The sequence below is a fragment of the Mustelus asterias genome, chromosome 1 (genome assembly GCF_964213995.1).
Source record: "Mustelus asterias chromosome 1, sMusAst1.hap1.1, whole genome shotgun sequence".
In the NCBI taxonomy this organism is placed as follows: domain Eukaryota; kingdom Metazoa; phylum Chordata; class Chondrichthyes; order Carcharhiniformes; family Triakidae; genus Mustelus; species Mustelus asterias.
Window position 1 is genome coordinate 169,353,982 of NC_135801.1, and position 13,791 is coordinate 169,367,772.

At 49.5% G+C, this 13,791-nt stretch overlaps 1 protein-coding gene across 1 annotated transcript in view; it reads left to right on the top strand.

The window, feature by feature from the left end:
* Positions 1-13,791, top strand: part of pstpip2 (proline-serine-threonine phosphatase interacting protein 2) — a 122,612-nt gene that overhangs the window by 91,865 nt on the left and 16,956 nt on the right. The window contains exons 6-9 of the mRNA XM_078222896.1: positions 2,090-2,152; positions 3,083-3,181; positions 5,598-5,643; positions 10,902-10,981. Of these exons, the coding sequence (XP_078079022.1) occupies positions 2,090-2,152; positions 3,083-3,181; positions 5,598-5,643; positions 10,902-10,981 (288 nt within the window). The remainder of the gene's footprint in view (positions 1-2,089; positions 2,153-3,082; positions 3,182-5,597; positions 5,644-10,901; positions 10,982-13,791) is intronic.

Below are 13,791 nucleotides of genomic sequence, written 5' to 3' on the forward strand. Positions count from 1 at the left end.
ACAGTGACCCAAGCCAGAAACTGAACCCAGGTCCCTGGCCCCAGGTCCCTGGCGCTGTGAGGCAGCAGTGCTAACCACTGTGCCACCGCGCCGGAAAGGACGTGAAGAGCTGAATGGCCTCTTCCAGTCCCTGCAATTAAACCGTCAGTTACTACTCTCATTCCACTGCTATTGCCATTGTCACCAAGAACTCTCCTTGCGGCTGGCTGTGGAGTGCTAGATGCTGGGAGACAGCATTTAGTTGAAATGATATTGGTTTGAACCAGCGATGTTGTTGGTAATACAGAAACAAGCCTCACAACACCAGGTTAAAGTCTAACCTGGTGTTGTAACAATTCTTACTGTGCCCACCCCAGCCCAATGCCGGTATCTCCACATTGTCATGCAGAAAGGCAGCAGAGATTTTTTTTAGATAAAATGACTCATTCTCATATCAAACAAGGAAGTTGGAGATTGCTGCGGGCTTTTGACAAGAAAGAGGAAACACAAGTTACCCGAAATCAAGTGTGCAATTTGGTTACTCATTTAGTTTTCACTTTGTTCCAGTTTGTATTTTTAGTTTGTGTCATCAATGGGGAACACACTGTGACACTTGTTCTTTTCTGCAATTTGATATTTTCTTCAGCATTAAATGACATGAGGTGCATTAAACATATTCTCGATTTCCCTCTTTCGTTACCATGGATACCTGGGCTGATGCAGTGATCAGACAATACAATGGATAATGTGTTAACAGCAATTTACAATTTATTTAGACATATTCTTCTTTTATGTTGCAAAGGTTGTTTTATTTATTAATTGGGTTATTTTCTGTTGATTGATTGATTTTATTGTCACATGTATTGAGATACAGTGTTGTTTCTTGTGAGCTATACGGGGGGGCGGCACAGTGGCACAATGGCTAGCGCTGCTGCCTCACAGCGCCAGGGACCCGGGTTCAATTCCGGCCTCGGGTCAGTGTCTGTGTGGAGTCTGCACGTTCTCCCCGTGTCCGCGTGGGTTTCCTCCGGGTGCTCCGGTTTCCTCCCACAGTCCAAAGATGTACAGTATAGTTTGATTGGCCGTGGCAAATTGACCCTAGTGTCTGGGGGATTAGCAGGGTAAATGTGTGGGGTTACTGGAATAGGGCTTCAGTGGGAATGTGGTCGGTGCAGACTCAATGGGCCGAATGGCCTCCTTCTGCACTACAGGGATACAGACAAACATACTGTTCATAGAGTACATAGGGGGAGAAGGAAAGGATAAGGTGCAGAATATAGTGTTGAAAAGAGTATAGCTTTAAGAGCACAGAACGAGAGTAAAAGATGGGATTAGAGAGTATACTGGGGACAGCTTGCAGGAAGTTACCTCACTCCCGCGCTGTCTTCTTAACTGTAGGCAAAATGTGCTACTGCACATGGGCAAATTTTGAAATTTTACTCTGACCTTGAGCTAATCTCTGCTCTGGCTCTCAGCTCCCACTCTCTAACTGAATGCTGCATCTTCCAGATAGTAACAGAGAAGAGGTGGAAAAGAAAAGCAACCCATATATATGTATCGATAATATATATTTGGTAGGAGATTTTAAGAACTTAAAGAAGTGTTTGTGTGTGTCTGTAAATATATCTTTACGTGTGTGTGTATAGCTTTCAGATAAATGAATGTTACTTAATTTGGAAAAAGTGGTGTTTCTTGGATAGGTGGCTCCATTTTGTTTTTGGTATATAAAGATGATTCATAAAAGACCATAAGAAGTAGGCGCAGGAGCAAGCCATTCAGCCCATCGAGCCTGCTGCACCATTCAATTAGATCATGATTGATCGGATCGTAACCTTGACTCCCCTTTCCTGCCTGTCCCCCTAAACCCTGTATATTATAAATCTGTCTAACTCAGCCTTGAATGTATTCAATACCCCAGCCTCCACTGCTCTCTGGGGAAGAGAATGCCAAAGTCTAATGACCCTCTGAGAGAAGAAATACCTTCTCATCTCTGTCTAAAATGGGATGGCCCCTTACTTTTAAACTGTGCCCCCCTCATCCTAGATTCCCCCACGAGGGGAAACATCCTCTCAACTTTCCTCCAGCTTCCTTATTCCTTTCCTCCTTTCAGATCGAACACTGCATGGAAAATTTACACAAGCAGAAGACCGTGTTCTTCAAGAAAACCATGGACGTAAGAGTTTCCTTTTAATTTCTTTCCTTCCCCTTAAACAACTGGGGCTAGACGATGGTTTGCAGGTTTTTTTACCCATGGGCCGAAATTCTCCCATCTCGCCCATCGCGGGAATCGTAACAGGCGAGACAGAAAATTCGGCAGGAATTTCCGGTCTTGTGAATCCCGCCATTGTTATTCATTACATTCCGCCATTACGGCCAGTCCATTTTGTACATAGTCTGCTGGAGGAAAAGGCTTGAAAATAGAGCAGATTAACTTGCAAATTCGTCTCTGTCAAATATATGTTCTGTTGCCTTTTGAAATTCAAACTCTATGCTGGCCTCCAAGGCAAGTGCAATGCGAATGACTGAGCTGGTGGCAGAGAGTGCTGATCCATGAACTGTTGTGTTCTTAGTCTTCTCCCTTCCTCCATGGGCTGCTATGGCTGTGCAGGTGGCATCTCACAGCTAAAATGAGCTCGGACGATTTCCTGTGGCACTGCTGCCGCGAGGAGTGATGATCTTCCTGATGCTGCTCCCATTCCCTTCTGGGGGTGATCTTTGAGGCTCTGCTAGCAAACAGTGCACCCCCACCCCCGACCAACTGACCCCTCACCACGGACCTGTGCCATCTGTCAGGTGCCACACTCGTCAGTCTGGATTCCTCCACCTGCTCTGACGTCAGTTTCTAATAATTGCCATTGCAAATAAATCTTCAGTGCCCCGGCTCTGCCGGTGTGTTTAGGCCCCGCCCCTCCAGCTGGCTGTCTGATTCTCGGCAGTGTTTGAAATTGCACACACTGCTGTTTGATCAGCTGTGAAAAGGTGTCTGTGAAACTGGCGAGTCTCACACAGCATTTTCTCTCCTGCTCTAGCACTCTGTGCAGTTCTGGGAAAATTTGCACTCGTGTTTTCTGAATTATCATTCATTCCTTTGTGTTTCCTCTAGTCCAAGAAGACTTATGAGCAAAAGTGTAAGGAAAAGGATGAGGCTGAACAGATGCTGAATCGAAGTTCTGGGATCAGCAACTCCAAGCATCAAGAGAAAGTGAGAGTTTCTCACAACAGATCTTTAAATATTTCACTGTGTATCTGCCAACATTTCTGATGCTACTCCATTTCTGTTCTTCATATCATTGAATCATAGAAACCCTACAGTACAGAAGGAGGCCATTCGGCCCATAGAGTCTGCACCAACCGCAATCCCACCCAGGCCCTATCCCCGTAACCGTCATTTACCCTGCTAATCCCCCTGACACTAGCGTTAATTTACCATTTACAATCAACCTAACCCACACACCTTTGGGCTGTGGGAGGAAACCGGAGCACCCGGAGGAAACCCACGCAGACACGGGGAGAATGTACAAACTCCACACAGACCCGAGTGACCCGAGGCTGGAATTGAACCCGGGTCCCTGCATCAGATAAAGTTTGAACATTGGTGCATCACTTAAGGCCACATCTGAGTATGTACTTTCCTTGTCTGGCTAGGAGGACAGGAATGTAATTTCGACCACAGCGACCCTGGGCGGAATTTTCCACTCAGAGTGCTGGCTGAAGCAAGAAAACCGTGTGCAGCTCTCCAGCTGCACAGCTGAGTTTTCTCTCCAGAGTCTCTGGTGCTCTGTGGACAGAAAATCTGTGTGTGTGGAATGTGGCATCTCACTACTGGCATGGGGCTGGCAATGCCAGCTCCACGGAGATTGGGGCACTGTTTTTACAGGGCACTCCAATCTCCATTCAAACAGTATTCCAAATCCCCCCCACAAACACTGGGATAAGTGGACCTGCCCCCTTCACAAGCACTGGGGTCACCACATCCCACACAGGAGGGGAACACCCCCCACAGAAGCACCGGAGGAACCCCTCCCCCAACACATGCCCGCCCCCCTGTGGATCCCCAGAGTGTCAGCCCCTGGCAGGTTGGCACTGCCAGGTTGACACTGCCAGCCTGGCACTCTCAGGGGGCAGTGCGAGGGCAGCGCCTGGACATGTCGCTCTCGATGTGTAGATGCCGGCGTTGGACTGGGGTAAACACAGTAAGAAGTTTAACAACACCAGGTTAAAGTCCAAGCTTTTGGAGCTCCACGGAGTCCAAGCCTTTGGAGCTCCAAGCCCCTTCTTCAGGTGAAGGGGCTTGGAGCTCCGAAAGCTTGTGTGGCTTTTGCTACCAAATAAACCTGTTGGACTTTAACCTGGTGTTGTTAAACTTCTTACCATGTCACTCTCCCCAGGGGCGACACTTACTTTTACATGCCTGGCAGGTTTCCCTCAACTGCTTCACATTTTAAAATACCTGCTGTAAATCTGGCAGGAGGGAATTCTTTATGTGGAGGGAACATATGGCGGAGAAGTCCTTTAAACAGAAAATCCCTCCTCCCCCGTGACATTTTCTTGATAAAAATAGGGATCAATGAATCTTCCTAATTCTGGACCTCGTAGCTTTAAAGTAAAAGATTTATAATAGAGACAGATGTTGCATGTCCATGCCCATTACCCAACCTCCCCAAAACCACCCGGTTGTATCTTTCCAACTCTCTTCTCCTTCATTGGGATTTTCTCCAGTATCTGATGATGATCGATGTTTTGCCTCGTGAGAAAAACAAAAGCACTCCAGTTTATATAGCTCCTTTCACAACCTAATCACTCCCCAAAGCGCTTTAACGTTATTGAAGTACTTTGGAGTGTAGTTGGAAACGCGGTAGTCAATTGGTACACAGCAAGCTCCCACAACCAGAAAAATGTTAACGACTAGATAATCTGCTTTTTGTGATGTTGATTGAGGGATAAATATTGGCCAACACACTCAGAATAATTCTCCTGCACTTGGAATTGTACCCTGGGCTCTTTCACATCCAGTCGCAAACATGGGTAGAGCCTGAGTTTAACCTCTCACACAAAAGATGGCAAATCCAACAGTGCAGCACTCCCTCTGAGTCAAAAAGTCCTGGGTTCAAGTCCCACCCCAGGGCTAAAGCACAACAGTCTCGGCAATGCAGCACTGCAGGAGTGCCGCACTGCCGAGGTGCCATCACACTCGGTATTGAAGAGCATCCAGTGTCGCAGTAACCCAGCTGCTGATTTCAGGGGGAAAGGTAGGGAGGAAAGAAAAATGTCTGGAAACGGCATGTGCTCCTTTCTGTTCAATACGATCGATATTCTCACCAAGCGCCCTTACCGAGCACCCTTACCGAACACCGTTACCGAACACCGTTACCGAACGCCCTCACCAGGACGCCCTGACCGGTCGCCCTTACCGAACACTGTTACCGAACACCCTTACTGGACACCCTTACCGGGACGTCCCCACTGGGACGCCCTCACCGGACGCCCTTACCGAACGCCCTTACCAAACCCGTGACTGAGAGTCTGATGAGGGGCCTTGCACGAGAATGGTTTAATGTGTGCTGTGATAATGTGCTCTTGTTTTGCATCATTCCCTCTGACAATATGATGTTCTCCAGCTGCAGACAAAGGCAAACCAGAGTAAACAAAGCGCTGAAGATGCCGGTGAGTGAATCCCCAGTAAAATGATTCCAGTGGGGGAGGGGGGGAGGGAGGGGGGAGGGAGGGGGGAAGAGGGGGGGAACTGGGGAGGGAATGGTCGGGGGGGGAACCATGATTACATTGTGAGTGGAAAGCCCAGCATAGGAAGTATTGGTCATTCGAAATTATATCCCTTGTATTAAATGTAACCCTGTTTTGCTCATGTCACCCACAAAATAAATAAACACAGCTCCTCACTGAATGGTTTGTATTCAGTAGCGCACATGCTAGTGTAAATTCTCCTCCTGATGTTTCATTGATGAGGAATAGAACTAGGGGACAAGGGTTTAAGGTGCGTGGGGAAAAGCTTAGAGGAGATGTGCGAGGTAAGTTTTTTTACACAGAGGGTGGTGAATGTCTGGAACGCGCTGCCTGGGGAGGAGGTGGGAGCAGGTACGATAGCGGTATTTAAGGGGCAACTAGACAAATACATGAATAGGATGGGAATGGAAGGAGACGGACTCCATAAGTGCATACGGTTTTAGTTTAGGTAGACATCATGATCGGCACAGGCTTGAAGAGCCGAAAGGCCTGTTCCTGTGCTGTATTGTTCTTTGTTCTTAGACGGATATGGCAATAAGGTGAGAAGAATCTGGTCTGGAACACAAACACTAGTGGGGCCGAATGGCCAGTTTCTTTGCTATTTTTCTCAGCATTGGTCAGTGAATTACAGTGGAGGGGCTGGCTTCGGGCTTATTTATTGGTGAAGTTTGTTGATCGAAAAGGACTCATTCTGCTGGTTGTTGGTGTTCCAGTGCCAATGGTTTCACTAAAGCGTGATAATGTTTTGTTCTCTTTTCTGCCCAAAAGCCTCTCTCCCCACCTGAAGGCATTGATTCCTCATTATATAAATATTTTGCATTTTGTGAGGGGATTGAATGCCAGTCTGGCAGTGCCCCAGGGGCACCCCCGCCTTGTCCTCGGCCTCCCCGGGGAGCCTCAATGGCCTCCGGCTCCATCGCCAAGGCCAACACGACTGTTCCCCGTTCGTGGGGAACAAAGAACAAAGAACAATACAGCACAGGAACAGGCCCTTCGGCCCTCCAAGCCCGTGCCGCTCCCTGGTCCAAACTAGACCATTCTTTTGTATCCCTCCATTCCCACTCCGTTCATGTGGCTATCTAGATAAGTCTTAAACGTTCCCAGTGTGTCCGCCTCCACCACCTTGCCTGGCAGCGCATTCCAGGCCCCCACGACCCTCTGTGTAAAATATGTCCTTCTGATATTTGTGTTAAACCTCCCCCCCTTCACCTTGAACCTATGACCCCTCATGAACGTCACCACCGACCTGGGGAAAAGCTTCCCACCGTTCACCCTATCTATGCATTTCATAATTTTATACACCTCCATTAAGTCTCCCCTCATCCTCCGTCTTTCCAGGGAGAACAACCCCAGTTTACCCAATCTCTCCTCATAACTAAGCCCCTCCATACCAGGCAACATCCTGGAAAACCTCCTCTGTACTCTCTCCAAAGCCTCCACGTCCTTCTGGCAGTGTGGCGACCAGAACTGGGCGCAGTATTCCAAATGCGGCCGAACCAACGTTCTATACATCTGCAACATCAGACCCCAACTTTTATACTCTATGCCCCGTCCTATAAGGGTTCGCTAAACACATGGAAATCAGCATTTAAATAAATTAATCAACCTCTCATCAGCTGATTAATTTATTGACTGCACCAGAAATCTGAGTATTTTAAAATCGCGACAGGCGCAAAAACGGATGCCAAATCACGCTAGCCGCTTTACGCCCAATTTTACGATGTTTTCCTGCCGCAAAACGGGCACAAAGAGGTCATAATATTCTGCCCCTTGTGTTTGTTCTGACTTTGGGTGTGGTTTTACCATAGAATCCCTACGGTGCAGAAAGAGGCCATTCGGCCCATCGAGTCTGCACTGACCACAATCCCACCCAGGCCCTATCCCCGTAACCCCATGTATTTACCCTTCTAATCCCCTGTCACTAAGAGCAATTTAGGATGGCCAATCCATCTAACCTGCACATCTTTGGACTGTGGGAGAAAACTGGAGCACCCAGAGGACACTCATGCAGACACGGGGAGAATGTGCAGACTCCGCACAGACAGTCACCCAAGACTGGAATTGAACCTGGGTCCTGGCGCTGTGAAGCAACAGTGCTAACCACTGTGCCACCCCTTTTGGTGTCAGACAGACTGTTAATGAGCACATGTCCTTCCCATGTTCAAGACATTCCCATGTTCAGAAAGGGATCTGAATAGCTGTATGATTCATTAACCTGACCTTAAAAGATTGGAAAGCTGAGGGAATAACTAATGGGCAACAGGAATAAACAGCTGCTGGCAAACCTTAAACAATTTGCCAAGGCCAAAGCCATATGAAGTGGGATGTCCAGACTTCCAGAAGGCTTTTGATGAAGTACCACGTGATACACTTTATTCTAGGCAAAGCTGTGTAGCTACTGGGCAAATATATATCAAAGCTAGATGGAAATACGTTGTTTATTTCGCAGTCCTTCCATCTGATTGACTAAGGAGGTACACAGTTGTTTGCCCTGTTCATTCAGGTCCCAGATCCCCTCGTTGTGACATTATCAACTCGCACTTTCAGCATCTTAGTGGGAAACAGTGGGAGAGCTGCTGCCATTGTGGTAATGTTACTGGACTCGTAATCTGGAAGCCTGTCTAACCTTCCAGGGGGGCCCTCTCGAAGCACAGGTTCAAATCCCACCATGGCAGCTGGTGGAATTTAAATTAAATGAATAAAATCAGGAATTGAAACCTAGTCTATAATGGTGGCCATTAAACTATCATCGACTGTTGTGAAAACCCATTTGATTCACTAATGTCCTTTAGGGAAGGAAATTCTGGCAGATTTCCGGTCTGGCCTACATGTGACTCCAGAGCCACAGCAAGGTGGTTGACTCTTACATGCCCTCCGACAGGGCCTAGCAAGTCACACAGTTACAGATTATAGAATCATACAGTGCAGAAGGAGGCCATTCGGCCCATCAAGTCTGCACTGACCACAATCCCACCCAGGCCCTATCCCCAAAACTCCATGTATTTACCCGAGCTAGTCCCCCTGACACTAAGGGGCAATCTAGCATGGCCAATCCACTTAGCTCGCACATCTTTTGGAGTGTGGGAGGAAACCAGAGCACCCAGAGGAAACTCCACACAGACAGTGATCCAAGCCGGGAATTGAACCCAGGTCCCTGGCGCTGTGAGGCAGCAGTGTTAACCACTGTGCCACCCATTCAGAAACAATTGCGGATGGGCAACAAATGCTGGCCTTGCCAGTGACGCCCACATCCCATGGAAGAATGAATTAAGTTTTAAAAGTCATCATCATAAACCAAGTAAATCTAATTAATGAAGAGTGGACTTTGTTACTCTGTCAAAGCAAAACTGTGGTCCTCCCAATCTCTCTAGCCTGCAGGGTAGATAATTAACTATGTTAAAGTATATGATATATGAGATGAGATCAATTCAAATATTGCCTGAAAGTAGGATAAGGGGCCCAGGGAGCATAGTTGGTATTGTACAATCCTGGCTTCTCATTGTTGGACTGGGACTTCTGCTCAGACCAAGGCTGCGGTCTTGACCCCAGACTGACTTTTCAGAGTCAGTTTAGCTTTAACTTACTTTAGTTACAGGAAAAAGGCGAATTAGCAAACCATTGCCAGAGAGTCTGTCTAACAGGTAGCGGGGGGGGGGGGGGGGGTTGGTTTCAAGGTTAGCTGCTGCAGTCTGCTTGTCTGTTAATTTAGGGAGTTATACAACAAGAGTTCCGAAGTATTTAGTGGATCACTCTGCTGGCAACATCATCAGGTTTCTCCCCAGTTAATTTTCAAATCCCTGACCTGCTACAAGTGACAATATTGGATAGCTGTTCGAACTGGGGAATATAAATGATGAGAAATGCTTTGTGGGCTGTTGTATTTCTGCCATTTGCGCATTATTATAACCTGCCTGCTCATTGGTGGACGCATCCTCACCTCCGGAGGGATTTTAATGGGGGAAAAAAATGAGGTGACTGTTCCCTGGCTGAGCTTCCCAACTGCACGAAAGATTATCAGCTTGAAATGTTAACTCTGTTTCTCTCCCTCCACTGAAGCTGCTTGACTTTCGGTCTTTTCTATTTATATTTCAGATTTTCAGGATTGGCGGTGCTTTACTTATGTCTCTGGGATTATTCCAATCCTTTCCTGGTCGGCTTCTCATCTTCTGTCTTGTATAGCATTCCCACTTCTCCAACACTCTGCTGCCTGTTTACCTAACTTGTGCCAAGTCCTGTTCACTGTGCTCGATGACCTACATCGGTTCCCCATTTTCCAATGCCTCAATTCTAAACTGCCATGTGTTTAAAATATCTCCGTGGCCTCACCTCTCCTTTATCTCCGTAACCTCCTCCAGCCCTATGACCCTGCGTGAACTCCGCAATTCCTGGCCTGGGCTGATTTTCATTGCTCCACCATTAGCAGCCGTGCCTTTCACATGTCTAGGCCCAAAGCTCTGGAATTCTCTCCCTAAACTTTTCCGCATCTTTAATCCTCTGTTTCTGCCTCTGACCAGGCTGTCCTATTGTCCTATTCTCTCTTTACGTGACTCCGTGTTCATTTTCTTTCTGAGATTTTTTGTTTTTCTGAGATAAACTGAAGCTGCTCTATGGAGTGTCACAATGTCAGAACAGCTTTACAAGCATAGGTCAGCCTTGGTCTAATCTCTTCAGTTTTTCACCCAAGTTCTGTTATTCCGCAGCTTTATTAAGGGGTTTGTACCAACCACCTCTGCTGTGTCATTAGTTTCATGTGGAGTATCGTGGTTGCCAAGGTGACACAGCTAAGAGAATTCTTCCTCCAGTGCACCTTCTAGTGCTATTAAGTGTCGCAATTCCTGCCACATTTTTGTCAATATTTCTCTACCCACCATTTTTAAAAAAAGAAGCTTTTGTGAGGGCTGCACTGGATGTTAATGGACTGACGAGGGTTCCACAGGCATGTAGAATCAGAGCTTTTTATTACATACTGGTATACAGTCAGGTTAGCATTCACATCCATCTCTGAAAGGACTCGCACTGATTGATTTAACACGATGCTGCTTCATACAGTAGACATGGATTTTAATCCACTTCCAGACAAAAGATCAGCATCGAACGCATTGTAATACATAGTGGCCTGAATTATAAATGATCTCTTCAGTGCTTCACCCTGACTAAGATTGTGTTTTCCACCCTCACAGACCGAGTGTACCAACAGAATGTTTCCACTCTGGAGAAGATCCAGGAAGAATGGCAAACAGAACACATCAAGACCTGTGAGGTAGGTAACACATAGTAACAGAATAAAGAACAAGGAAAAGTACAGCACAGGAACTGGCCCTTCGGCCCTCTAAGACCTTGCCGACCATGATGCCCGAAATAAACTAAAAACAAACCTTCTGCCCTTACTCGGTCCATATCCCTCTATTCCCTCCATATTCATCTACCCATACAAGTGCCTCTTAAATAGAACATAGAACATTACAGCGCAGTACAGGCCCTTCGGCCCTCGATGTTGCGCCGACCAGTGAAACCAATCTAAAGCCCATCTAACCTACACTATTCCAAAGTCATCCATATGTTTATCCAATGACCATTTAAATGCCCTTAATGTTGGCGAGTTCACTACTGCTGCAGGAAGGGCATTTCACACCCGTACTATGTTGCTAATGTGCTTGCTTCCACCACATCCTCTGGCAGTGAGTTCCAGGCACCCACTTCTCGCTGCGTGAAAAACCTCTCCCGCACACCTCCCTTAAACTTCCCCCCTCTCACCTTGAACCTGTGCCCCCTTGTAATTGACACTTACATCCCGGGAAAAAGCCTCTGACTATCCACCCTGTCTATAACCACTCATAATTTTGTAGACCTCTATCAGGTTTCCCCTCAGCCTCCATCTTTCCAGTGAAAACAATCCTAGTTTATTCAACCTCTCCTCATAGCCAACACCCTCGAGACCAGGCAACATCCTGGTGAACCTTCTCTGCACTCTCTCCAAAGCTTCCACGTCCTTCTGGTAGTGTGGTGACCAGAACTGCAAGCAATACTCCAAATGCTGCCTAACCAAGGTTTTATATAGCTGCAACATGATTTCCCAACTCTTGTACTCAATGTCCCGGCTGACGAAGGCAAGCATGCCATATGCCTTCATAATCACCTTGACCACCTGTGAAGGCATATGGCAGACAACCGAGGCATAGAATAGAAGAGCAGGGAGGTTATGACGGAGCTGTATAAAACACTCGTAGGCCACAGCTAGGGTAATGTGGGCAGCTCTGGTCACCACACTATGGGAAGGATGTGATTGCATTAGAAAGGGTACAGAGAAGATTCACCAGGATGCTGCCTGGGCTGAAACATTCCAGCTATGAACAGAGGCTGGTTAGGCTGGGGCTGTTTTCCTTCAAGCAGAGAAGGCTAGGGGGGGACCTGATAGAGGTGTACAATATTATGAGGGACATAGATAGGGTAGATAGGAAGGAACTTTCCTCCTTAGTGGAGGGGCCAATGATCAGAAAGCACAGATTTAACTTAAGGGGCAGGAGATTTAAAGGGGATTTGAGGAAAAATATTTTCACCCAGAGTGTGATGGGAATCTGCAACTCACTGCCTGAAAGGCTTGTAGAGATGGGAACCTTCACAACATTTAAGAAGCATTTAGATGAGCACTTGAAATTCTCCACCATCTCCCTCTCACTCTCCTTCTGCTACCATCTCGCTCTCTCCGCCTCCGTCTCACTCTGCCCCAACTTCCACTTCCTTTTCCCCCGCCTCCCTCTCACTGTCCCCCAACTCCCTCTCACTCTCCCTTCCCGCCTCCCTCTCACTCTCTCCCCCCTCTCACTCTCTCCCCCGCCTCCCTCTCACTCTCCCCCCGCCTCCCTCTCACTCTCCCCCCGTCTCCCTCTTACTCTCCCCCCGCCTCCCTCTCACTCTCCCCCCCGCCTCCCTCTCACTCTCCCCCTGCCTCCCTCTCACTCTCCCCCCGCCTCCCTCTCACTCTCCCCCCGCCTCCCTCTCACTCTCCCCCCGCCTCCCTCTCACTCTCCCCCCGCCTCCCTCTCACTCTCCCCCCGCCTCCCTCTCACTCTCCCCCCGCCTTCCTCTCACTCTCCCCCGCCTTCCTCTCACTCTCCCCCCGCCTCCCTCTCACTCTCCCCCCGCCTCCCTCTCACTCTCCCCCGCCTCCCTCTCACTCTCCCCCCGCCTCCCTCTCACTCTCCCCCCGCCTCCCTCTCACTCTCCCCCCGCCTCCCTCACTCTCCCCCCACCTCCCTCTCACTGTCCCCCCGCCTCCCTCTCGCTCTCCCCTGCCTCCCTCTCGCTCTCCCCTGCCTCCCTCTCGCTCTCCCCTGCCTCCCTCTCGCTCTCCCCTGCCTCCCTCTCGCTCTCCCCGCCTCCCTCTCACACTCCCCCCGCCTCCCTCTCACTCTCCCCCCGCCTCCCTCTCACTCTCCCCCCCGCCTCCCTCTCACTCTCCCCCCGCCTCCCTCTCACTCTCCCCCCCGCCTCCCTCTCACTCCCCCACCCCGCCTCCCTCTCACTCCCCCCCCCCCCCCGCCTCCCTCTCACTCCCCCCCCGCCTCCCTCTCACTCTCCCCCGCCTCCCTCTCACTGTCCCCCAACTCCCTCTCACTCTCCCTTCCCGCCTCCCTCTCACTCTCTCCCCCGCCTCCCTCTCACTCTCCCCCCGCCTCCCTCTCACTCTCCCCCCGCCTCCCTCTCACTCTCCCCCCGCCTCCCTCTCACTCTCCCCCCGCCTCCCTCTCACTCTCCCCCCGCCTCCCTCTCACTCTCCCCCCGCCTCCCTCTCACTCTCCCCCCGCCTCCCTCTCACTCTCCCCCCGCCTCCCTCTCACTCTCCCCCGCCTCCCTCTCACTCTCCCCCCGCCTCCCTCTCACTCTCCCCCCGCCTCCCTCTCACTCTCCCCCCGCCTCCCTCTCACTCTCCCCCCGCCTCCCTCTCACTCTCCCCCCGCCTCCCTCTCACTCTCCCCCGCCTCCCTCTCACTCTCCCCCCGCCTCCCTCTCACTCTCCCCCCGCCTCCCTCTCACTCTCCCCCCGCCTCCCTCACTCTCCCCCCACCTCCC